The sequence below is a fragment of the Ziziphus jujuba genome, chromosome 3 (genome assembly GCF_031755915.1).
Source record: "Ziziphus jujuba cultivar Dongzao chromosome 3, ASM3175591v1".
NCBI classification, from domain to species: Eukaryota; Viridiplantae; Streptophyta; class Magnoliopsida; order Rosales; family Rhamnaceae; genus Ziziphus; species Ziziphus jujuba.
The window spans coordinates 11401278-11428767 of NC_083381.1; the positions used below are offsets into that span (position 1 = coordinate 11401278).

Sequence of the window (27490 nt, forward strand, 5' to 3'; positions counted from 1 at the left end):
TTTATAATATCCCAAAAAGAACTATACATATATTAAAATGTTGGATACTATATATAAAAAACCATATGTCATAATTTTTTTTTTTGGGTTAATACCATACGTCATAATTTTAGAATGGAATATAGAAATGCTTTGTAATAGTAGTCCTACAAAAGTGGAGGGAAAAGAAAATTTATGGTATATTTATTATACACGCAACCCTTTTGCTACCACTTGAAAGAATCTTTACTGTTTTAGTGAGATGTAGTATCTCTACCTGATAAATATTATGAAGAGGGGATATTTTTTATGTGTATATGTTAATGGCCTAGTGGGTTTCCCATTATAGCTTATTTGATATGGGAGTTGGCAAATTGAACAATTCACCAACATGAATTTTGGAAGAGTTGGCAACGGTGCAACTGTTTAAAATTGATATATATATATATATATATTTAATCAGGCTCAAATTAAATTTTTAATATCATAATTAATGTTAGTATTTTAATATATTATTAAATTTATTTTTGTATCATTTTTAAATCCTTGCATTAATAATCTGATCAAAGAACTAATAAAAAAATTAATATTAAAAATATCAAATTGTACTAATGTGCATATATATATATATATATATATATATATTTATTTATATGCATCATTTTAAGGCCATCTAAATTAGATTTAAGGAATCACAAAATAGCTGTCATGTTTATGGAATCAAATATGATCCAATAGTAGTCATAAGTATATTTTCTTTTTGTAGTCATTAAGGATATAGGAGTTGTAACTTAAAATACTATTTGAGAAAACAATAATGTTGTCACTGGATAATTTTTAAAAGCAAAATAATGGTGATCAAAGTTAATATTTTAATTTGAGCAAATGTATAAAAAAGTTGACCATTCATTACAAATTTAGATTATTAAAAATATATAAATTTAAACTCTCACGAAAAGTTCTAAAGCAGTGCTTGAACATGGTGTATAAATACTAGAGCTGCATGAATCTATGTTTCACATATATATGTATGCTGCTTTGGTATAGATATTGGGTTTTCCTCTGAAATCAAGGTCTAGATTTTTCTATCATTTATGGGAAAATGGAGTATTGTTACACTAATAAGAAGCAAATATTGTAGTAAGGTTTGGTTCCATTTGAAAGGTATCATAGCTGGCTGCTGATAAAAGGAAGGAAATTTTAACATGTTATAATAATAGAAATTTCTTATACTCTTTATATATATATATATATATATATATGTATGTATATTCTAAAATTTCTTTCCCATTTTCTTTCTTTGATATGGGTATCCAAGTGGGAAATTCTCTTATTAAAGTGAGAAAGGAAAAGGAAGGATGCCAAACGAACCGTATAAACTTTTGAGTGTGGTATGACATGTAGCCTTGCCTACCAGAAAGGTACCAATAGATCCAAAATAATAATAATATTAAAATGGAAAAAAAAAAAAAAAAAAAAAGCCCTTGCTAGTTGAAGAAAGCATGGACATGACAAGATTGAAGTAGTAGAAGAAGTCGGGATGCCAAAAAGAATCTTGTTCAGCTCAGAAACCACTTCTTTTTTTCTTTTTATAATTACAATAAATCTTAATTTAAAGGGAAAATAATATTTCAAATATGCTAACTAAATTAATTTATATACATACACTTTTGTAGTTTGCCATACCTTCTATATATGTATATGTATATATATATATATATATATATATATATTGATATTAAATAATAAATGGGATGATATAGGATTCTGTAATTTTCTACTTAAAATGTAAGTTTATATATATATATAATATTATTTGTCACCATTAGTTGATGAAAAAATATATATGATAAATAAGAATTTAAATGATTATTATTACAAAATTTAGTTTCAAAATTTTAGTATAAAAATAATAAAATTAAATATTTCAATTAAATATATAATCATCACTATGATAATAAACAGTAAGATTATATATATATATTCTCTATATATATATATAGCATATGAGAAAAATGATCGGTATGTGTCACTTATCTATGTTAATGTATATTATTATAATAAAATATCCTTTTCTCTAGTCACTAAATTAGAATATCAATAATAAACAATGTGGATATAATAATCATATCACTAAAAAAAAAGAATTTCTAATCATACTACCATTTGGACTTTATATAGTTTCATTATTGATTTAAATTTTTATTTCTATTTAAAATTATTATTAAAAAGATTTATTAACTATATCTATTTAAATAATCTATTTATATAGTTTTATTTTTCCTCTTAAATAATATGTTACATCGTCATCTAACTTACACTCTGTTATAAACTAAGGTTGTAGATACAATACTTATTCACAAATTATGGAAGCCCAAAAAATATGGAAATAGTAAGATGTATTTACTTTTTCTTTTTTTTTATTTTTTATTTTGTGATAATTATTTTAATTTGGATTTTTTTTTCTATCACTTATCAAGGACCAGATCAGAACAACACTCTTATATTTTATCCTGATATATTAAAATTCGTTTTTTATTTGAGAATTTAAAACTGAACATTTTTTAATTGTTCAGGAACGTCTATCTAAATATTCTTAATATGTTTGACTTTTATCTATCAAATATTTTTGTTAACTTTGTTGTTGTTATAGTTGTTCATGGTACCGGGATGTCCTATGCCACCAATTGCTAATAAATTGTGTAGACATCATCAAATATGTGTCTAAAGATGGGAAACACCATATGCACTTCAAATAACTTCAAATAAAAGCTTTCAAGAACTTAATTTCAGATAATGTAATCACTCAGGAGATGATAGATTTACACAGTCCATAGTTTTGAACAAATTAGTTTTTGATCATGACACTAAATGCAATCTCAAAATGATCTTTTTGTATTTTTATTTTATATGATCGATATAGAGCATGTTCATTGTAGTTTTGCATTTTTATCTTTAACTAAAATTAGGATGTTGTTAATTTAGTTCAGAATTAAATATCTCTAAATCTAGTTTGAGCATTACAATCGAACAATTTTAACATGTTCGAAAGTATACAAACGAACGTTTTAAAGCTACACAAAAGTTTGCAACCAAGCATATAAAAATGTATCTATGTGGAATTGAATGTTCAGAAATATACAATTAAACAAAATGACAAGGTTCAAAAGTTTTCTACAAATATTTGAAAATTTGGACAGAAGTTTATGATCTAATGCTCCAAAATAATAAGTTGTAATTTTGAAAATGTTCAGAAGTATAAACTGAAAAACTTTAATATGTTCAGAAGTTTACAACTGAACATCTTCAATTATACAAAATTTTACGATCAAACTACTCAAAAATATATTATTAAAAAAAATTGGAATTGTTGGATTGAATAAATTTAATATGTTCAGAAATATACAAATGAACACACTTCAAAATAATACCAAAATAATAAGTTACAACTTTAAATATGTTCAGAAGTACGAATGAACTACTTTAAATGACATACGAACCTTTGTTTAATAAGTTCTCTTTCTCTCTCTCTCTCTCTCTCTTGTTCTTCTTTCTTTATAGCAATTTTGAATTTAAAAAAATTAAAATAAAAACCGTAAAGCCATAATTAGTTATAAAATTAATTTGCTTTTGTAGATAAATCGTAATTTGCAACAATTGATCGACCATTAATATGCGATGAACTCCTTAAAAGGTTTCTTATGAAAAAGGTATGTGGAAAGGATATTTAGAAAATTTTTATACGAGATTTATCTTTTAAGTTAAATGCGTCATATGGGTGAAGAATTAGAATGTTCTTAAATCTGAATCAATCATAATCGCTGCTGAGCTCATTGCCATTAAGGAGGATATGGAGGGGTCATATCCATTCTTACTCATAACAAAGTGGGTCTATGCTTAAAGAATATATGGGTTTTATTCCATTTTTTAAAATTTTTTGATTATTTATAATAATCTTTTTCTTTATTTGGATGTTTTAAACTCATAAATTTTCAATTGTGATTGTAAGTGTTAATGTAAAATTTCTTTAATGAAGGATTGATGCTTTGTCATTAAGGATGATCTTGTCCTTTAGAAAGGTTTCAGAATTTTTCCGTGTCTTATTCTTCTAGAGTACTGGTAGGGTGGCTCATGCATCGGCAAAAGCATGGTTTGAATTGTAAATTATTATCCTTTTGGGTTGGGGTGGGCCTTTGTTGGCTCAAATCTCTGCCTGATGAGGATGTTCTCGCTACGAGTTCTCAATTAAATATTCTCTTACTTTCAAAAATAATATATATATATATATATATATATATATATATAGTCCGATATGGATTACAGTATTGGTGATGGTTTTTCATAGTATTGGTGACGATTTTTTAAAAAACCATCGTTAATATTATGAAAAACCATTACTAATACTGCGGTCTTCATACGGACCGACCTCACCATAGAATTTTCATATATATATACAAATTTTATCCTGTTAGGATATTTTAATTTTATGAAATCAAATATGGTTTAAATTAATCAGGACAAATAGATCCTTTTCATTTCATTTTTCATTATATTATCATAAATTCAGAATATTTTAATTAAATAATTATTCTATATATATATATATATATATTTTTTTTTTTTATGTATTTTGACAAATTTGTAAAGCATGCACGCATATGTACCATGGAGAGGCAGCCGGCTAGCTACTTAAATATTATCTGCGCTTTATTATTCATGAATTAATCCATTATGCCTTTGATTATGTGCGTGTCACCTTGCAAATCATGAGGAATAAGCATCTTTGTTGATTAGTCTTTAATAACACACCAAGACAAGTCAATCCTAAGTATATTGTTTTGTTTAACTTACTTGATAAGTCAGTTATAAATTTGAAATATCAAAAAGAAATTATTTTAGATATTAAAAAAATTAAAAATTTTGAATTCAAATCTCCAAAAAAAAAAAATTAAATATCATTATTTTTTATTTTTTTTTGTTTGCTTCCAAAATTATATATCATATTACTAATTTTATGTATATATATTCAAAATCTCTTAGATGTGCACTATATATATTGACCTTTAATTAATTAGTGTAAGAAAATATAAAGGGACAAGGAAAAAAAAAAAAAAACTTATGAATATCATTCGGTTTTGGGGATGTAATATTAGCATGTGATTGACATGTAATTAAATGCAAATATATATTTATGCGTGTAAGTAAATATATGATTCTTCCACCAACAGATATTTGACATGAAAGTTATCAGGTCATTATCATATCAAATTCATTTCCTTATCAAACTTTGCCATCGTCATCTAATTTTAGTTAGCCATTCTAATAATATGTTTACACAAGATTACAAGTTAAGCACTATGTAGAATCTTACAATTTTGTTAAGCAACTGATGTGAATTATTATTTGTAATTATTATAAAAATCATTCCTTTATTTAATTTTTTGTGTTGTACCTCTCAAATATTTGACCTCTAATTTCTTTTCTAAGCAATATGCATCCTGAAAATGTTTTTTTTTTTTTTTTTTTTCATACTTTGAGTTTTTGATAGTAAAAATTGATTATTTTACAATTCATATGCATAAACATTAATATCTCCTTGAAAGTCAAAAGGTTAATTATTTTTTGTCAAATATCAATACCCAAACAATAGTCTTTACTTGACATAATCTTACAGTGATTATAATTAACTAACCCTTTAGTTCACATAATAAAAATAATAATAAAGATCAGATTAAAACATAAACAAAATAAAGAAATAGTGTTTATAACTATACCCTAAACAAATAAAAAAACAAAAAACAAAAATAATTATGTATTTTAATTTTGTAACACTTTTTATCATAGTACCTTAGTAACCCAAAAAAAAAAAAAATTATAATATTAATACTACACAAAAAAAAAAAAAGGTTGAATATTTAGGTGACGTTTGTTCATGTGTTTAATTTTTATTTTTTGATTTTGTATTTTTTTTTAATTTATATGCAATTTTCTCATTTCAATGATTTATTAATATTAGTTGATAATAGTTAAACATTTATAAATATATAAAACAAAACATAAAAATAAAATGAAATACAATTTAAAATTGTGTTAATTTTTATTTTTTTTTCTTTTATAACATTTGTAGTTAATTGATATATCTAATGAATTTTAATTATTACTAAATAACATCAATAAACAATTAAAATAAACAAATAATATATAAATTACAAGAAAAAAAAAAAACAAAAACTGAATACGTTAATAAATGACACATTATTTATTTATTTGTAATATGCATTAATATCAAAAGATGATGCATCTAACTGTAAGTGTAAAAACGATGATAGAGCCATCAAGAAAGTGCATATTTTGCTGAAGAATAAGCCACTAGTGAGAAATGGATAGATGATCAAAACAGTGGAATGCTCAGTTATAAACCATAAAATGTGCTTTCTAAATTTCTTCCTTTTTTTTTTTTTATTTTTTTTTTTGGGTGTTTGTTATAAACCATGTTTTGCTGATGAAGAATGAGCCACTAGTAAGTACATAACATTTTTTTGTTAAACACAACCAAGTGTTTTCACCCAAAAAAAAAAAAAAAGAGCCCAAATGTCTCAAATTTTTGACAGCATATTTTGAAATTTTAAAAACACCCTTTTCGTTTTAAATTTTATAAGAGAGCACCACTTCAAGAACCAATATTGAAAAAACATGGTTTCAAAATAATTTCCATTTAAATAAAGCAATATAGTAAATAAAAAAAAAGAAGTGTTGACCGTTTCCATACACACCAGAAAACGACAGGTTTCAAAATTTTCTCAAGTAAATGAATAATGTCACCTCAAATCAATGATTAAAACCTAATAACAGAAACACAAACCATAAAAATTATCATTTCATTTGATATCAAAAAAAAAAAAAAAAAAAAAGAAAGTAAAAACCTCAAGATTTAGGATGCTGTTAACATTTTCCAAAATGAAAATGATTAGCACTTGCTTTTAGTTCACTGAGAAAATCGACCATGATCAGCACAACCACTTCATCATCACATAAGAGTGATAGATCACAGAAAAAATAAGCACTTTTATTAACTTTACAAATCTGCAAATGAAACACCATATAAAAGAACAAAAAAGGTTCATACATTACATATAAAATATCCACACACTTTGATCTTTTGGAAACAAATAAATATCAAAATCTACAGCCAACAACAGAGAGTAGCAATAACTAAATGAAACACATTATACATTAACTGGGCAGTTTAGCTTCAATGATCCATAGAGTCGAAAATGATTGTATGGAAGCTGCTTCTTCACCAACCCTTATTTTTTCCACTTTGGAGAGTATCAATTCCCACACATTAACGTATAGTTTTCTTAGGATGGAATAGGCTATCTAACACCATTATATAAAGCTCAAGAAGATGATGTGGCAGGGGCCACGGTGGCTGGGTTGAAGGCACCCTGCTCAGCACAGGATAGCACTTCATTCGGCCCTGCCTCCTCACGGCCAACACCCATCAGATCAAGGTAGTAGAGGTAATGGGAAATGATGGTGTTCATGGGATCAATATCACCCTGTCCGCAAGTCATCTCTCCATAAAGAATATTCATTGTGGCGCCAAATCCAGGAACCCGCTTAGCCAAAGTATCATTCTTGGTAGGTTTCCATCCACCAACAAAGACTTCATGAGCAGAAGGCTGTAACTTTTTTATTGGGGTCATCCACCTCCACATGGCGGCCATGAATGCAAGTGTAGCATTCTGCTCAATGTATTCTGGGTGGTTCAATAGATCCACATCCAACGCTTTTCCAACAGCACCATAATTGAAGTTCCTACAACAATTACTCCAACAAAAAAACATCAGCAATCACAGTATTGACTCGAGAACATCATAAACGAGTTAATGCCAAAATGCAAAAATGGAAGCCACTATTTAGTAGTAGCAAGATAAATAAAGCATCTAGTCATAAAGCATTTTGTCCAACTAAAAGTTGATGATTCAACCACATAGTTTCCCCAAAAATGTAATGTATCCTGATTCAACTAAATGTAGCAATTAAACTGTAATGTATCCTGATTTCTAATATTGAAGATGAAAAGCTGTTTTTTTTATGAGTATCTGGATGTTTCGAAGATTGTGAAAAGACCTTTTAATCTATGAGGATTCTTCTTCATACAAACAATATCTTTTTAAGTTCCAATTTCCAAGGCAAACAAAGTTAAGTAGAGAAAGAAAGAAAATAGGGCCAGAAAATAATTGAATAGAAACAAATTAAAATGACAATTCAAACAATACACACCAGTAGATGGGTATGGCACCGCGGCCATAGTATTGGGCTCCAGGAGTGCAGGGGAATTCAAATTTGTAAGAGTCATCACAATACGACTGACTAGGACTCATTTCCTTGTTGTAACAAAGACCCCAGGCCAATGGTCCTCCTGTGGCAACTCCATAACCACCTGGAAAATCATCAGCAAGATTAGCCATCAAAATCACAAAATAATAATAATAATAATAATAAAATAAAAATAAAAACAATGGGCATAGTAGCAGCCCAATCAAAATCACAATCAAATCAAGCACACCAATTATCCATACCCATTTGAACTTCCATAGTTTTTCCTAGTTGAGGTCTACATCTCAAACAACTCAAACAAATTGAGAATCGCTGAATCCAATCCAATCAAATCCGGTAAATGCATTCCAAAACCAAATGAATCTTAGAAACTAAACTCTAGCAATCCAAACCCAATATGCAATAAAACTCAGCAAGCTAGAAAACTCATTTCTTCAGAGTCAGGTTCCAATTTCAGCTCTCGTCCAACCCAAAAGAGTTATATACAAGACCCAAATTCAGAGACAAAAACCAAACACAAAATCCACAGGAAATTTTTACTCACAAGATGTTTTAGCGCCGACATGGGCGAGGAAAGCAGCGACCTCCTTCATCTGCATGAGTTTCCCACCAGTGGTGCCGAAGCCTAACGGCTGGTAAATAGCAGAGGCGATGATGAAAGACTGGTAATCCCAGAATCCGACGGCATGGGCCACCGGAGAGTTGCGCTTGGAGAAAAGGTTCTCAAACTGGTAGACTTGGAAGTTTTCGGAAATGGTTTGGTTACAACAGAATTTAGACCATCGATTGCATTCCCAATCTTTGATACAAACCTTGACCCCCTTCACCTTCTTCACCAACCTCGTCGAATCATCGCTATTGATACCCACCACCAGATTCACAACCAGCAGCCCAATTAACAAAGCAACTCCTCGAGTGGTCCACATTGTTCTTTGCCTGAAAAAACCCAGATCCCAGAACCCAAAAACAACCCAGCAAAAAACATAAATAAATAAAAACAGCAGCTTTTCCTTTTTCTTTTTTTTTTTTTTCTTTTTTTTTTTTTTTGGGGGGGGGGGGGGGGGGGGGGGGGGGGTTCGTTTATTGTTAGGATAGAAAGAAAAAAGGAAAGAAAACTGAAAAACCCAAAGTCGAAATTCACTTACCTGTGAACCAGAGAAGCTTACAAACTTGAAAGAAAGTCTTAAGTCTTTCAGATCCCCAACTGGGTATTTTTTTTCTCTTTCTTTTATTTGATTTGTTGGGTATGATTTTCTATTAAGAGTTGGAATGCGAGAGGGAGAGAGGGACAAGACCCAACCGACGAAGAAGAGGAACCCAAAAATTTGAGAAATGTGTGTTAGACGGAACGTCGTTTTCAGGCCTGACGTCCTTGCTTTTGGTTAAAGATCTTACAGGTTTGATGAGGTTGGACGATGGAGATTGGTTTATGCGTGTGAGAGTGAGGAAGAAGATGTTCGATGTTTAAAGGAAGAACAGGCTGGATTTAAGAAATGGAACCTCTTTGATTCTTAAAGGAAGACGACCCCACCATGCTCCACCGACACACATGGACCAACAGTGTGTGTGTGTGTGTGTGTGTGTGAGAGTGCCAGTGGGTTTGACTCCAAATTTTGTATCCTTTGCATACAAAGTCCAGCCCAACCCAATTCTGGATTCGGAAGTCTAATTATCTGGAGTGCTGCTATTTACACAACCCAATTTGCTGTGATTTCCTATCTAAAATTACTTAAAACCCCTTTTATTCTTATGTTTTTTTTCCTTATGAAATTTTTAATTTTTGATTTTTAGTTATTATTATATCTCTTGAACTTATTTGTCAACGTTTCATTCCCTCCAACATTGCAGTACCATCGCAAGCCATTGAGACTTAGGAACAAAGTTAAGTTTCAACACAAGAAACCATTTTTACTCTTTTAGAGTAAAACAAATCTTACTTTTTGAAAACTAAGATTTTGTTTGGTGATGTTTTTTTCTTTTAGTTTTCAAAATATTATTTTGAAAATAAAAAAATTTATTTTTATTTTGTTTTATGAAAATAAAAAGTGTTTGACCAGTGATGTTGAAAACAGTTTTCAAGATTAAAAAGTAAAAAACAGAAAATATCATTTTAATATTTTCTAAATTTTTTTTTTAATTTGTTTTCTAAAATTGTTTTTAAAAACTGATGGTCAAACAGATAATTTTTTTGTTTCGAAAACAATTTCTATTTAGAACATAAAACTGTTTAAAATCTTAATGGCCAAATATGTCCTAATTTTCTATAAAAAAAAATATGAAAAAAAAGTTCTAGCTGAAGGAATTTGCACCCCTGTTTGATTCATTTGGATAGTTCATGGAATTAAAAGACTAAATATTGTGAAAATTTAAGATTTTTTCTTCTATAAGAGAGAATAACCATCTATCTCTATCTCTCTCTTTCTCTATATTTAATATTCCCTTGCCCTTTCCTTTCAAGAAACCCTAGAAACAAAAACCATCCAAAAATTAAAGCACTAATTTTCAAGGTTGCCATGGTCAAGAAGCGAAATTTGTGAAATTCTAACTCCAAAACCATCAAAGTCCAAGAGCTTCAAAAGCCTAACTTTGCATCAAAGAAACATTTATATACTCGATACATGTCTTGGTACACTTAGATGTGTCCCTAACATTATTCTTTTCCCTTAAACAAGATAAGGTAAACTTAGGAAATAAAAAAAAAAAAAAAACAAAAAAACAAAAAGATAATAGTTACTTGAATAAAATTTGGGTTTGAAATGATACAAGAGAGTCAACCTGAGAGTGGGTTGACTCCAGCCCAAACCCAAAATGGCAAACAAGTCCAACTGTCTGTTTGGCTTGCGAGAGACTGTTTCGCCCCCCTTGCCCGGTCCAAGAGAAAATAAAAAGAAAAGAAAAGAGTTGGGAAATGGAAAAAATGAGAAAGGCGGGTAAATAACAATTATATATTCATAATTTATAACAACACAGAGAGAGCATAGAGGGCAGGAAGAAGGAAGAAGAAGACTGAAAAAGCAGCATCTCACACACTCTTCTATCATTCTTTCAAAAGTTTCAAAGCTTTGTTGGTTGCTATGGATTTGGACCCTGATGATATCTTCCGAGATGACGAGGACGACCTCGATAATGATTTCCATCTGGTTTTCTTTTCTTTCTTTTTTTGTGTGTTTTATTATTATTATTATTATTATTATTATTATTATTATTTTGTTTTCGATAAATTGATAGTTTTCACAAGATTTTTTTTTTTTTTTGACTTCTTATGTATTCCTGTAATTTTTTCTTTCTGGGTTTAATGAAATGCAGAAAAAAAAAAATGATTTTGTATGTAATCTTAATTAGGAAAAGGAGGCAACCAAAGAGTTTTTGGTGATCTTGGTCGATGCTTCCCCCAAAATGTTCAACACTACTTCTCCTTCTGTAAGTTTTTTTTTTTTTTTTTTTTTTTTTTCAAATTGTTGGGTTAAATTTCTTTAACTGAAATTTGACATGCAATGTTGAACTTGATTATCTATTTTCAGTTTATTTTATACCCATTTGTTTGTATGTATGTTTTGGCTGTTATAATGGTTGTATAATATTTGAGCTACAGTGGCACAATGAAAGTTAGCAACCAAACTGTTTTGTTGAGCTTATGGTGTTGATAATGTTTGGGACTCTTGATTCTTGTCTAATTGTGGTTCGGTTGGCAAAGACTTTGATAAGTGTAATTTGGCCAAACAGTGATTGACTTTTTAGAAGCTGCCTGTCTTGAAGTTAGTTTGTGCTTGTATCTTGCAGTACCCATGCAGTTAGACTGAATTCTGTTAAAATCTATTGTTCCTGATCAATAAATGGGATGGTGTTTTACAGCTACTTAACTGGGTTTTTAGCTTCTTGAGTTATCACTTATTGGTAAGAAAATCAATCGACCACACCTTTTCACATGATATGCTCTAAACCACTAGTTTTTATTCTTCTAAATCATGATTTTCGTTTCATGGTTAACATATTATCCTACGTGGCTCAGTCTCATACTTCCATGTTAGTTTCATATGCATGCAGGTTTTGTTGTTCTAGTCATGTGAGGTGTAGTACAAATTTTAAAATATTAAAAATATGGTTGCTTTAACAAAAATGAAAACCCACATTAGAGCAAAATCTTAATCTTACAACAAGAAAGTCCCAAAGGAGTTTTAATTAAGTTGTAAATTTTAGCAAACATGATTTGACTATCTTCTTCACCTTTGACTGTTGAACAGTTCATTTCAGGATGCAGAAATGAAGGAAAATCAAAATCTCCTTAAGTGAACTCCCAATGATTGATGATTATTTTATTAATTATCAAACAATTGGTTTACTTCTTTGTTTGGAAAAACTCAACATGTATTCTTTACATGAAACTTTCCACTGGTGTGATGATGTTTGTAGTTTATTTCTGCCAAAAGTAATCCAAACAGCGATGTCATTTTGACAGACTGTTGCTCTGACTTTCTGAAAATATTTTAATAAGTTTTTTCCACTGGTCTGTTTTGGCAGGAAGATAACAAGGATGAAACTCATTTTCATATTGCTGTGAGTTGCATATCTCAGTCATTAAAGACTCAAATCATCAATAGATCGTATGATGAAGTTGCTATATGCTTCTTTAACACGGTGAGATATGTTGACAACATTAAACTTAAATTGTATGATTTCTTAGATCAATTTTTTCAGTTTTATGTTGAAATTGTTCAACCTTGAATCATGTGGGGCCATCTGGAGATGAAGTGATAGTCATGGTTTTGAAGGTTCTGTGCTCTCTTTGAAGAGCATCTCTTACACACTTGGAGTATAGAATCATCAAAAAAATATATTCCAAGTTCCAACAAACTTTTAATCTGCTAAGCTACCGTCAATCTCTAAATGGTTTAAGTCGTTAAGAAGTGGCTCCAATTATGTTCCTTGAGAGAGGAAGGGGTTCAACTACCTTTGACTCCTACTCTCTTCATACAAGAAATTCTATGGAGGGGGCAGAGTGAATAAAGGAAAGGAACAAGGGCTGTCTTGCTTGGCATAAAGGTTGGTTAAAAAAAAAAAAAAAAAAAGAAAAAAAAAGAAAAAGATTGAATGGAACGATGCATAGACAAGTAAATCCCTTATGAATTCTAAGGCACTCCTTTACTATAATTAAGGGATTTGTCATTCAAAGGGAAGTAGACTACTCAAGAATTTCACATTTCATTTATTTTATTTTATATCATAATTGATTATTAAACAAAGAACTCAGAGTAAACACAAACATACATTAACACATTTAATTCTTCAAACGATCTGTAACTCGCTATTTTGAAATTTTATCAAGAAGGTTCCTACTGAAAAGATGATCTCCAAAGTAGAAAGCCATACTGGAGCTGCTTTAACAACTTTAACTGAGTATTATATACTTTTCACATTCTCTCCTTTTCTTGTTTAAACTATCAAATCTCTGAAATTTCAGTTTTTTTTTTCTCCTTATTTTATTATTTTTTGTTTTAGTGGTTTTTTTTTTTTTAATTTTTTAATTCCCAACGTGTACTCACGCTGTTCTCTTGATGAAAATTGTTATTGTGACGAAGGAATGATTTGCATATGAAAGTACCTTTTTCTCCAGGAAATATTCTTGACAATGATCCTATATTTACTTTTGTTTTCATGCTTATTATGTTACCGGTTCATTATGAAGATCTGTACTTTAGAATCAAGTACTTCCAAGACAATTGTTATTCCCAACTGTAATTAATTCTCATCTGAATATATTTGTACAATTGCAGAGGGAAAAGAAAAATTTACAGGACTTAAATGGTGTCTTTGTTTTCAATGTAGCTGACCGAGATTATTTAGACAGGCCTACTGCAAGGCTAATAAAAGAGTTTGACCTTATAGAGGGTATGTCCCGGAATGAAAAGTGTATTTATCTTTATCGATAAGTGGAAACTTTATTGTTGTATTTGTTTTTCTTTTCTTGGACTCTATATATTTGTTGCATTGTTGTTTTAGGGTTTTATTTGGTATTCCTGAAGTGTGCTGGATTATGCTAGAAGTTATGAAGCTATCCATGTGAATAACTCAAGAATATGGTTTTAAAAATTGGTTGAGTTCTAAGAGAAATTCTGAAATTATTTGCATAACTCTTGTACCAAGGACATATTCCTTTCTATTATTATAATTGCTTATTAATTTTTCTCTTATTGAATACACATCATATTTAAGCTTTGCATTAGTGGTTTTAGATTTTAAGGGTATGAGAATACATGCTACTTCTCTGTCTTATGATAAGAAAGGAATTCTTTGACAATTTGCCCTTCATGGGAATACTTATAGAGAAGTTCTTGCAGATTCATTTATGAGAGAAATCGGAAGTCAGTATGGTATTGTTTCTGGGTCTCGAGAGAATTCTCTTTACAATGCACTCTGGGTAGCACAAGCTTTATTGCGCAAAGGGTAAGATGATATTTTAATCAATATATTTTTCCTGTTGAATTATTTACTTCCTGCTAAAGTACTGAGCCTAAAAGAAAATTAATAAATAAAAAGAAAGAAGAAGAAGAAGAAGATCTTCTGACTTGGTCCCCTTATCATTGTTTCTGGTAGTAATTATCAATGATACTTGTCAGATCAACAAAGACAGCTTATAAGCGGATGCTATTGTTCACAAATGAAGACGATCCATTTGGGAGTATCGAGGGAGCAGCAAAGGCTGATATGAGAAAAACAACAATGCAGCGGGCTGAAGTATAATTTGCACAAAATCATAATTCATTGTTTCTATAAACAAAAATTCATTGTTATGAAGTAACTTTTGCCTTTTCTTTTCCTTTTTCTTCATTAAAGGATGCACGGGATCTTGGCATCTCAATTGAACTTCTCCCATTGAGTAGGCCTGATGAAGAGTTCAATGTTTCTCATTTCTATGCTGTATGTATCTTCCTTTACTGTTTTGTACTCTGTTTTATTGATTAACTTCCATGGCAGGCTACATCTCACCACTTTAAACACTTTGTATTCCAGGATCTAATGGGGCTGAAAGGTGATGATCTTGCTCAATTTATTCCCTCAGCAGGACAGAAGTACGGCTTTGTCTTTTTCTGTTGACATTTATTACGAGTATTATTTTCTTATTTGGTATAAGTAAGACCATCACATATAATATCAGAATTTGGGGGCTGATATGGTGTTTAATTGCTTGAATAGTTAGTTTTAAGCTTTAACATTTCCAATTTTTTTTTTTTTTGGGTATTAAGTCACCCCTTCAATGTCTTATAGGAATTATCTATTGGATATTGTAGCCCATATAGATATTAGAATATACAAATTATCCTCAACTAACCTCCTACAAGCTTGTGGCTTGGGTTTAAACATTCAACTGAAACGTGGTAAATTGCAGATGTACATACATGTGCCCCAAAGAATGCCTCACAATTTAAGGCACACGTAAGTAAAGTGTGTTAAAGTATATATACCATCCTTAATCCACTTTTACAAGCTTGTGCTTTTAGGAAAAAGAGTACTATGACAATAGATAAGAGATATGCTAAATGTATTTGAAGATGCATTGAATTGGGTTGTGGGATTTTCTGCATTTTATATTTTAAGGCAAGTCGCCAAGTATATCACTTACTTTATATGCTCTATTCTTGGGCTACAGACTGTTCACAGCCATGAAACAATCCTGCAGTCATTCATCTTCTTAACTCTTTTAGAGTATCATTGGTATGGGAAGAGACATTGACCCCTTTTGGGATGCTAAACTGCACTTAATTGAGCTGGACAATTTTAATTTTATTGGATCAAACTTGAAATAGTCTAGTCTGATCCAGTGCAGTGTAGTCCAACTCAAACGAGCCATATATGTCTATTGGAAACAATTATATATTCATGGGAGATGCCTTTCTTTATTCTTTTGTTTGCATTCCAATGTAAACACTAATCACCAATTCTCCGAAGTCTTAAATGGGAAGAAAAAGAAGAAAGAGAAAGAAAGCAGATGAAGAGGAATTTGGGGAAGAGGGATATAAGGGAGAAGAAGAACAACATAGGGGAGGCAAGTAAGGGTTTCTATAGGCGTGTCCAATATCAGAGTTGAGACGAGGCTACAGTAGACGTATATAGGCAGTCCATGGCCCCTTAAAAAAAAAAAAAAAAAAAAAACCTAAATGGTAATAGAACTCTATGAACCACTCAATATTTTTACAGAATGATTGAAGAGATTGACTTTTCTACAAATGAAATTTATCTGTAAGATGGATAAAGTTTTAAGCAGGATTTCAAATTAAGTTAAAGAGAGTAAATGCTCAATTTTAGTGGGATACCAAGTTTTTTGGCCTAGTCCAATGATTTTCAATTTATGTATCTGTATTCTAATTTCAGGGTCGAGGATATGAAATTTCAGCTTAGAAAGCGTATGTTCACAAAACGAGTAGTTAGAAAAATCAATTTTTCAATTGCTAATGGATTATCAATTGAGCTTGGCTCATATGCTTTGATTCGACCAGCTGTTCCAGGTATGGCCCTGTCATCATCTTCAGATAAAACCAGCTGTACTGAGAACTAAGCTTCTTTATATGCCATTAATAACTGTGTTCTTTGTTATTAATTTGAAGGAGCAACTACCTGGCTTGATTCAGTTACCAATCATCCTCTAAAGGTGAAGTTACAATATCACATTTCGTTTCCTTCATAATATTTGTGTTTATATTTACTAGTTTACATTATTTTTGGCAGCAAATATCAATGTGTTTTTGGGCATTAATGATTATTTATTAAAGGATTTTGTAGGGATTTTTTGTTTAACATCTATAATGCAACCATGCCTCAATGACCATTGTGGTTTAGATCATGACACAGGATATCTGTGAGGGAACACTGTATCTTTAGAGAATTGACAAACCTTGAGTGTGTCAAGTTGTTTCTTCTGTTTTATTTACTATTTATTTACATAAATGTATTTTTGGCACAAACTCTGGAGGTCATAGTGTTTTATCTATGTCAATGGAAAAAATGAAGGAGGTTTTTAGATTGAAGGCATGAAGTTCGATGGGTATGTGGAAGGGAAAAAATGTAGCAAGAATTTTTATAAATAACGAAAATATTTTTATGATTGTAAGTAAGTATTTTCTTTTGAGTTGGTTGTCATATCTTTGTAACATTCCAATGTCTTATTTATTTTTTAGTTTGACAATATCCATCAGCTTTAAGTTCCTAATGTTTGGTGTTTCTGTACATGTTACAAAGATTTCACTTATTGGACTTGTAATTTAGTTCTTGTTGCTGTATCAGAATTTCAGTCAAGTCATAAAATAATTCTGAGCAGTTCCATCCTTTGATTTCTTATTTTGATTTTGATTTTTTTTGGTAAATTTGTATATGAGTTTCTTTAGCAGACTGTGATAATATGATATACTCTGATCAATTATCTAATTGAGATTTCCATTTCAAACGTTCAGCCTCTTAGAGAAACTTCTGCATTTTAAATTGTCTTCTATTTATAATACTTTCGTGTTTCTATTTCAGAATTTCAGTTAAGTCAGAAAATAATTGGGAGCAGTTCCATACTTTGATTTCTTTTATTTTATTTTATTTTTTATCTTTTTTATTGTTAATATTATTAATTTTATTTTTTAAATTTTGTGTTTTTTGGAAACTTTGTATATAAGTTTCACCTGCAGAATGTGGTAATTTAACATGCTCTTGGATTAATTATCTGTGTAAGATCTCCATTTCAAAAGTTCAGCCTCTTGCAAAAGCTTCTTCTGCATTTTAAATTGTCTTCTATTTATAATATTTTAAGGTGATGCCAAATCTCCTCTGATTATTCCTTAACCTTAGTCCTCAAGTTCAACCTCTCCAAATGTACACATGCCAATCCTCTCATTACTTTGAACCTTATCGACTTCACAATCTTGATGAATACATTGATGCTGATTAAAACTTGTTTTCTTCTGATTTTGCTTTAACTTGTGAAAAAGATTATGAAAAATTCCCTCCTACCAAACGAAAAAATAAAATAAAAAGAAAACACAGATATATAATAATGGACCAAGAACTGCAAAAGATTGTGGCAGTGATATCCAAGAAAATCTCATTATGGATATTACTTTGTGTGCTTCGATTGGAATAACACTTCAGGGCCAAATTTAAGATAACCAAGTTGTGTGTGTTAATGCTTTGCAGACTGAGAGAACTTTAATCTGCACAGATACTGGTGCATTGCTATCTGCATCTACCAAGCACTTTCAGCCTTACAAAAAGTAAGCATGTTATAATGGTTGTGCATTTTAATATGTATGTTCTGCTCATGTTTTCCTACCTGATAAATTTGTTACTTTAAGCCTTAAAAAAGCAAGCATGTTATAATGGTAGTGCATGATAATTTGTATATTCTGCTTCAGGTGTACTTACCTGATAAACTTATTTGCCACCAAACCCATGTAATTATTCTCCCAATCCTAACCCATCCTTTCACTGCCCATGCAAAGCATGGAAGCAATAGTGTTATTGTTATATGTCTGTGTCAATTTAGTTCTACTCTTTGTTTTCTCTCTCGACTATTTGTTTTATATTTAATGTATATAATGTCGTAAATAATCTGACGCAATATCTCAACTTTTTACGTGATTCTAATACATATATGTATATATGTAGTTCCATTGTCCTCGGTGATGGAGCCCAGAATATGCTGGGCAACCATGTCTTGCAAAATAATGTTGCAGGATGCTGTGTTGCCTAGCATATCATAGGCTCCATCACTCAGTAGAATATTTTCCTATATATATATATATGCTTTGCATTCTGCTAATATTTTACTCTCTAAATAGTTTTCTTGCTAAGTTTATAGATAGTTAGATTAAAATAAATGTTCATTGAGATAGATAAGCAGTGGTCTTGTAATCAGTTACATGTCAGGTTTATTAACTTAGTGCTGAAATATTATGCAATGCATCTGTCAACCATGCTTGTTGTGTTGGTGCATCATGCTTCTTCTTGTATAGATCTAGCCTTTTTACACTTTAGTTATAGATGTTTGCAAGTTAGTTTTCTTAATGGAAGTTCTTAACTGTCCCATGTACTTTTCAGTGAAAATATCAAGTTTTCAGTGGAAGAGCTATCAGAGATAAAAAGAATTTCAACTGGAAATCTCCGTCTTTTAGGATTCAAGCCATTAAGTTGTTTGAAAGATTATCACAACTTGAAGCCATCAACATTTCTATATCCTAGTGATGAGGTTGTTATTGCTCTTATAGTACTGAAAATATACTCTCTTGGTTATTATTGTTTTTGCTTTAGATAATAACTATTTGAGGTTAATGGCATATTAGGAGTCTTGAATGTTCAGAGATTTGGTAGATGCCCTGCAGCTTTATAATGTATCCATGAGAAATAAGAAATGCTTTTATGAACGCAATTGAGGAAACACGAAGTAGAATTTCTTTAGGGAAGTTTATCATCCTTTCATTTTTAAATTTTTTTCCCTGTTAATGGATCTTTTACTAAATTTATTTTTTTTGAAAAAAAAAAGGAAAAAGAATTTCTTGGTGGATTTATAACAGAAAATACCACTCTGGCTGGTCAAATCAGATTAAAAGTAATTCTAAATAGTTGTAACACAATGTAGTAGCTTCATCTCAAGTAAAATGGTGCATCACACCTGCACCCAAGTCGAAGCAACATAGGAAAGATGTCTATTTCTAGGATCTGAGATGCCATATAAAAGACCAATGTTCTTATACGATGTAAACTTTATGTACATGTACTGTTTGGTATTTTGGTAATCGTATTTTTTATTTCCTGCATTTTCTTTATTGTTTAGAGTTTAAAGTAGTTCACTCTTGAGTTTACTTTTCAATACAGGAAGTGAGTGGTAGCAGATGCATTTTTATTGCTCTGCATAGGTCCATGCTGCGGCTTAAGCGGTTAGTGCTGATAATGTTCATTGTCTCTAGTATTATCTTTATCACATGACTACCTTTTCATATATACAATTTGTTTCAATTAGAGCATGTTTGACACAGTGCATTTGTTTGAAAACCATGATAGCTTTGTTATTTCATTTATAATAACTTATCTGGACTTCTATGGCTGTTTAATATTCGTGATGCCCTCCTTAATAATAGCAATTTTTTTGTCTTGACTTGCTGATTAAAGTATTTTATATGGTGAGAAATCCTAGTTGAGACTGTTCATATGCTTTTGACATCGTATATTACTTTCATTCTTCATCATGTTAGCTGAGAGTGGATAGTTTAAAATGTCTTCCGAATTATCCATTATCGTAAAATGAGTAGCTGATAGTAACAATGAAACCCCTGAGGGACATGTAGTTTCCTTTTGTCACTGCAAATTTTGTACCTTTTCTGGTTCCTTATGTTCTTCTTTCTCTATTTATTTCTTTGTAAAAGATAAATGTTTTTGACCAGCACAATAAAGCTTTTCCATTCTTGATGGCCTGGCTGGAGTTCATGGTATAATTTTATCTAATGGCTGATTTTAACTGAATTTGAAGCTTGGGTCCAAAGCATTTGTGGCATGGTAATTAAACTTTGGTGGGCTTTGTGGCTTATTGTTATTATTTTTCTTTACAGTTTTGCAGTTGCATTTTACGGAATTTCATCTTGTCCTCGATTGGTTGCCCTTGTTGCTCAAGTAAGCTTTTAATTACATACACTCATAGCAGTTTCTTTTTTTATTTTTTTATATTGATGTATATATACTTGAAAAGTGGGCAAATAGTGAAATGTAGTTCAGGAAATTACACTGCATAATCATTTCATTATCTATATAAACATGGCAAGTTGCTATTAAACAAGCTGCAATGAAATTCTCTTGCTTTTTTCTATTATTGGTTCTTTCTTTCTTCCCATCATATCCTCTGGTAAATCTGAGACTGAATAATTTCACTTCAATAAATTGTTACTTGCTCTCTGTTACCTTTGACACCACAGACAGTTTTTGTGGCTTCTAAATTATTGGTTTCCTTGACTAAGTGGTTTATACTGAGGCACTGTGCTAGGAATCTGTACTTTCCACTGCACGAACATCAGGCTTTTTCTTTGCATTTATGATCATTGATGAAAAGGTTACTAGGAACACAAAATGATTGTTTGCTTGAAATTAGAAAGATACTATTGGACTATCTTATTTTATTTCTTCTGTCTTTAGATACCCTATATTGATTTTTGTGACATTTGCATCTGAAAATACTAGCTAGGAATCTATGGGGGCACATGATCAAATTTGTTATTATTCACTCCCGAGAGGAGGGGGAAAAAAAAAGAAAAAAAAAAGGAAACTTGATAACAAAAAATGAACACACAAGTTATGTAATTAGTTTTTTATTGCATAGAAGGACGTAGTAGAAGATCTGGTCAGCTTATCTTTCTAAAAACTTTAGATCTTTGTGTGGCTTTCTCAATTTTAGTTCATATAGCATACTCTTATAAATTCCATGCAAAAAACCACTTTTATGGTGCTTAATTATCTGATTATCAAAGTAAGAATTGAAACTACTAGGTTTAACTATATTAAATTAAACTTCCAGCAGATCTTATTAAATAGTATTTTTATGTCATTTTTCTAATGTAATAGTATTTAAAAAAAAATGTTTTACATGTAAAATTAGACTCACTAATCTCCCTGAAATGTACAGGATGAAATAATTCGTGATGGTGGTCAGGTTGAGCCGCCGGGAATGAACATGATTTATCTTCCATATTCTGATGACATCAGAGATATTGATGAGGCAAGAGAGATATTAATATAATATAAGTAGGTTTGTCGCTGAGACTTGTCCCTAATATCTACTGTTAAGTCTACAGGTTCTTCCAGATTCAGATGCTGCAACACCTCATGCAACTGACGAGCAAATCAGAAAGGCTGCTGCTTTAGTTAAACGAATTGACTTGAAAGAATTTTCAGTATGCCAATTTGCCAACCCTGGTAGGTCATCACGAGTTATCTGGTTTTCTATAGAAATGTTGGAAATAATATTGCGTGCACTTTATGTATGCATTAGCCATTAGTCTGTTGACACCTGAGGTTTTCACTATTCCACAAAACAATGGTCCCTATTCTGGTAGTCTACTAGATAGCATCAATATTCTTAGACAACAAAGAATTAATTTGTGCATTTACATAAATCTGTCAGTAATTTTGGTAATTTTTTTCAAGCAAAATAGATATAACAACTTCAAAATATTTTTCTTTGTCACTTTTCCTCTAAAAGAACCAACTAGTCCTAAAATATGTCAAAACAGTTTGAGATAAATTAATCCTACTTTTTTGACATATTTTATTTGATTTCCATAGAAATCCTCAACCTTTGTAGTTCCATATTGCATCCAACACATCCCCCCTGTTTGTCAGTTTGTACGACTAGAAAACATCAATCACACTTTTTCTCCCTACTTTTTATCTCCCACCATCTTTTTATTTTTCAGTAATACTAGCAATTTATTTTATCTCATTGAATCCCACATGGTTTTAGCAAATAATTTAATGCCATATAAACTGAGATGTTAGTAAAATTATTTGACAGCTTTCGTGTTGTCAAAATTTTTTCTGTTGTCTATCACTTCATACTGGCAACCATATTCAGCTGCTAGTATGGTTTAATTAGCTTTCCATAATTCATTTATTTATTTCACTTCTCTTTTTGGATTAACGTGTGGTTGTTGTAAATGTAGCATAAAATTTTTTGCTTCTAATTGTGGGAGATTGTAACATCAAGTTGATTATGATGTAATTTTCAGTTTTTTTAATAATCAGGTGTTTCATTAGCTATATTGTAACTTTCTTGCAGCCTTGCAGAGGCATTATGCAGTGTTACAGGCCTTAGCTTTGGAGGAGGATGAGATGCCAGATATCAAAGATGAAACATTGCCAGATGAAGAAGGCATGTCTAGGTAAGGAAAAAGTACATTATTGTCTTTGCTTGAATATGCATTTTGCTTCTGCTTAATTACCGAAAAATGCTGTTTGTCATCGTTGGTGATTATCACCAGTGGGACTCATATGCTATGTGGCAATTTAATCGGCTGCCGAAAAGGGTTCACTTTCATATATTAGGTTATATTATAAAAAGTCGAAGCATAGTTAGATGCATTAAATTAGTGTTTGCCATCTCAGCTGTTGGTCACGCTAGTGCTCATCACTACTGATGACAAATAGCAAAACCCGTTATTTGCCATTCCTGCCTTGCTTTAATAAACAAAATACCTTATCTCAAAATAGAGAACTGCATATTATATGCATTGCACTTGAGAAAAGTAAAAATAAGAACAGAAAATTGGTTTTGTCTTCTTTTACAATCTCAATCGTTGTTTATTTTTGTCATGTTTTGGACCTTTGCATAACAGACCAGGTGTTGTTAGTGCTTTGGAAGATTTCAAGCTTTCTGTTTATGGGGACCATTATGATGAGGAATGTGAAGGAAAAGCCAGTGGAACATCCAGAAAACGAAAAACACCTGCTGAAAATGCAGTTAAGGAATGTGCAAGCTACAATTGGGGTGACCTTGCAGACAACGGACAGGTGAAATTGAGATTTTTTATAGCTGTTTTGCTCTGTTATTATTGTTCTGTCTGGATCACAAATGGATCAATGGTAAGAGGATGGTTGGCTAGGTCCTAGCTTATTTTTCAAATCCTACGGGTCAAAATAATTATCAAAAAATTGTGCTTGAATAGATTTTTGGTGGAAATACAGCATTGCATAAAATAAGCTATCATTTGTTTTAACAAAAAATAATTGTAGGAAATTTTCCAGAAAGAAATGAATAAATAAATAATTGTGAGAAATTTTCTGGTTCATTAATTTTTGCTAAAAGGAATTTCTAAGAGAAACCACAATCCTAAATCGAAATTGAAGGGAATAGCATTGTACAAATTTTTTAAAAAATGATTTTCCATTCAAATATATTGATTGTGTACAAAACAGTAATATATAGTGGTGTGTGGTTTGTTTTATGAATTTTTTCTATCATTATTATCTGAATATCAAATGCTTAGTCGAAAAATGAGAGCATAAAGATATTTAACACGCTCAATTTTGAGAACTGAAATAGTAAAGAGATGAGCCGACTGACTGCAGTACTTCAGATTTAGGGATAGTTTAAATAAAATTAAAATCTTTAAAGACAGTCCTCAGAATTGATAATGTTAAAAGGTCACAATCTGTTTACTTTAATTTAGAAGTTGCTAGTTTCTAGGATTTTGATGAACACTGCACTCAACTAAAAAACTGACCATTATTGTTTTGCAGCTGAAGGATTTGACTGTAACAGAGTTGAAGTACTACTTGGCAGCTCACAACCTTCCTGTTGCGGGAAAGAAAGAAGCTTTGATTAGTAGGATACTAACTCACATGGGAAAGTGACAAGTTAGAGGCTGACTTTATGTCGCAAATAGCAGTCTAAAACTTGTCAAACATTCTGGTACATTCCTTTTTGATACAATCTGATGGATGACTTTGTATTGCCAGTTTGTGAGATAAACTCAGGATTTTGTTTAGAAAAAGGTTTCTTGCATGTATATGGTGTTCCCACTGTCAAATTCAATGAAGAATTTATGTTGTGGGAGGCTTCTAGTTAGTGTTGAAATTTCAGTATAAAAACCGTAGTGTTACATATTTTGTAAAGAAGTCTAGTCACAAGTAGTACATTTACCAGGTAAGCTCTGCCTTTAGATAATGTATATTTCAAGCAAGTAGCTTGAATTTTGCTGGTCAAATTGGATGTGTATCTATTTGAGGTTTTTTAACTTGTCTATGTGATACATATTTGATAAATTTTTCCATTTTTATTTTGCAATTTGTTCATAAAATGGAAGTCATTGAAATGTTAAAAGAAAAAAGAATGCAAAATTTGCAAGGTGATATAAAAAGAATAGAAAAATATTATTTTTCATCATTAGTATCCATTATTAGTGAAATCTATATATGATATGATAATTTAATTTGGCTGTTGGAGAATGTTTTCATTCTAATATTAGGTTTTTAGATTAAAATGTCCAAATATAATTAAGTGCAGTTAATTAACAGTTGTTATACCAACAATGTGGCAAATAACATTCTTTTGTGGCAAATAACAAACTCAAAAGACAACCTCCAAATTCACTTGGCCCGTTGATCAGGCAAGTGTAGGCTTATGTCAAGGCTTTCTTTCCCAACTGGGTCAAAGATAAGTTCAGAACATTCCTACACAATCTTTATATTCTTCACCACTTAACGATCCCCTATTGGGCTTGGAGAAAAATAACTTTTGCCATTTGTTTTTACCATGTAAGGAAAGAAAAAAAAAAAAAAAAAGGAAAAAATTCTTACACTATGTTTGGATTGAAGGAATAGGAAGAAAAGGAATAGAAAAGATTTAATTCCTTTGTTTGCATTGTTAAAATGAAAGGAAAGAAAAGAACAAGGAAATGGAAAGAAAAGGAAGATTTAAATTATGTTAATTTTAACTATCCAGATTTTTATTCAAATTTAAGAGGAAATAAAATTTTTAAATATTTCAGTATTATCCTTATTAATTAAAAACTAATTGATTGAGATATTTTATACATAGAATATTTTATTAAAAAAATATAAATTACATTACTTATTTTTTACGTTTCCTTTCCTTTCCATTAGTAAAAAACAATAATTATAAATATTTTATTTCTTTTTTTATCATTTTCTTTCCTCATTAAATTTATCCTTTATCCTTTATTTTCCTTCCATCCTCCAATCCAAACATGGTGTTAATGTTTACAATGTCAATAGATTCCCAATATATTTCAATGGGTCCTTACGATTTGTTATAATACCATGCAATCCATCACAACTAATGGGTCCTCATGTTTCCTGGCAAAGTCTTCAACTTTCCTTTTCCACGTCATTGGCGGACGTAGATAGATATATTCTCTAATTTTTCATTAAACCTACTCTAAACAATACATCAGCGCGCGTCAGCTGTTAGTCACTAAACCTATCATGATTTATCATAGTGACTTCCATGTCTTCCATTAAAGAAAGGGCTAGGACTTTCATGCCATGCATATAATACAATTATGTAACAACTATATATGCAAGATTAGAGTGGTGATCATGCCATGCATATAATACAATTATGTAACAACTATATATGCAAGATTAGAGTGGTGATTATAGTTAGTCTCTGATTAGCAGAGTTTTTTTTTTTTTTGCTTAAAAGTTCTACTTGAAAGCCAAAAGTTTTTTTATAAAAAATAAAAATATTTGGCAAAAATTAATAAATACTTATTGACAAAAAAATGAATTTTTTTAAACTGTTTTAGAGAAGCTCAAATTTGAGCTTCTTTAAAAAAAGTTTTTTTTTTATTTTATATGGAAATTTAGTAAGCATTAAATACAATTTAATGAATATTTAATGCAGTTTTTATTTATTTATAACCAAATGCTTATTAGTTTTTTAATAAAAATTCTTTTTTAAAAATATCTATTATACAAAACTTTACATATTAAAATTCTACTTTCATCAACTATACCAAACAGACCCTTAGCATCCTTCCAAATCTTATTTGGTATCGAAAAAAAATATCCATCTTAAGTCAATAAACTTGTTTGGTCCCTAGTGTTTAAATAGCTTTTTGAAATTTGATTCATTTAACAAAAGAACACTAAACCAATCGATCTCCACTTGCTTTACAATTATTAAAAATCACTTTTTCAATAATCACTTCAGTCTTACCTGTATATATGTAAAGTCATGTTCATACAAGGTTATTATCAAATTTTTAGGTTGAAAATAAATAGATTTAATTATATAACCATGTAGATTACATATCACATCAAATTTGTCATAATATAATTGAATGATTTTAAATAATTAAATTCATTTAGTTTTAAGTTTTTAAGTTGAAGTTATCTCCATCTGAGTTTAATTGCATACATATATATATATATATATATATATATATATATATATATATATATATATATATAGCTTTTGTTTTTATAATTAAGAGATGATGAAGGTTGGCTTTTCTTAATCAGTTTTTGCACTTTTCGTGGAACCCATTAGTTTAGTTTCCACATAGTTGTCATCTCTAAAACAGTTAGGTGCATTATTTGACACTCATAACTTTATTAGATGCCATGAAATTTCTCCAAGACAGCATAAACTCATCAACTACTTTTTCATAAATAATCATTAATT

The 27490-nt window shown here is 30.3% G+C and overlaps 2 protein-coding genes across 3 annotated transcripts; one reads left to right on the plus strand and one right to left on the minus strand.

Moving 5' to 3' along the window:
• Positions 1–7022: 7022 nt before the first annotated feature.
• LOC107422238 (chitinase-like protein 1) lies at positions 7023–9692 on the minus strand. Its single transcript, XM_016031658.4, has 4 exons — positions 9471–9692; positions 8870–9261; positions 8269–8428; positions 7023–7800 (listed from the first exon to the last, which is right to left on the minus strand). Exons 2-4 carry the CDS (start codon positions 9249–9251, stop codon positions 7380–7382), a joined length of 963 nt encoding a protein of 320 aa, XP_015887144.3. The 5' UTR covers positions 9252–9261; positions 9471–9692; the 3' UTR covers positions 7023–7379.
• A 1451-nt stretch (positions 9693–11143) lies between these two features.
• On the plus strand, positions 11144–25126 carry LOC107422251 (ATP-dependent DNA helicase 2 subunit KU70). Of its 2 annotated transcripts, XM_016031673.4 has the most exons (19): positions 11145–11465; positions 11668–11745; positions 12844–12960; positions 14097–14211; positions 14661–14766; positions 14940–15057; positions 15157–15240; positions 15334–15392; positions 16693–16826; positions 16926–16969; positions 18496–18572; positions 19399–19546; positions 20173–20234; positions 20904–20964; positions 21968–22060; positions 22137–22257; positions 23120–23222; positions 23676–23850; positions 24580–25126. In XM_016031673.4, the coding sequence occupies exons 1-19, from the start codon at positions 11400–11402 to the stop codon at positions 24691–24693; spliced, it is 1875 nt and encodes a 624-aa protein (XP_015887159.3). In that variant the 5' UTR covers positions 11145–11399; the 3' UTR covers positions 24694–25126. The 2 variants fall into 2 exon arrangements, with proteins under 2 accessions (XP_015887160.3, XP_015887159.3); XM_016031674.4 differs by lacking the exons at positions 19399–19546; positions 20173–20234 and having other exon boundaries at positions 11144–11465.
• Positions 25127–27490: the final 2364 nt, after the last annotated feature.

Excerpts from the sequence above, each read along its gene's own strand:
- LOC107422238 (XM_016031658.4), bottom strand. The coding sequence starts at position 9,251 with ATGTGGACCACTCGAGGAGTTGCTTTGTTAATTGGGCTGCTGGTTGTG. Across the intron at positions 8,429-8,869 it reads TGTCGGCGCTAAAACATCTT|GTGGTTATGGAGTTGCCACA; the intron begins GTGAGTAAAAAT and ends ATGATTTTCCAG. Across the intron at positions 7,801-8,268 it reads GGTGCCATACCCATCTACTG|GAACTTCAATTATGGTGCTG; the intron begins GTGTGTATTGTT and ends TAATTGTTGTAG.
- LOC107422251 (XM_016031673.4), top strand. The coding sequence starts at position 11,400 with ATGGATTTGGACCCTGATGATATCTTCCGAGATGACGAGGACGACCTC. Across the intron at positions 20,965-21,967 it reads TGGTTGCCCTTGTTGCTCAA|GATGAAATAATTCGTGATGG; the intron begins GTAAGCTTTTAA and ends TGAAATGTACAG. Across the intron at positions 22,258-23,119 it reads ATGCCAATTTGCCAACCCTG|CCTTGCAGAGGCATTATGCA; the intron begins GTAGGTCATCAC and ends ACTTTCTTGCAG.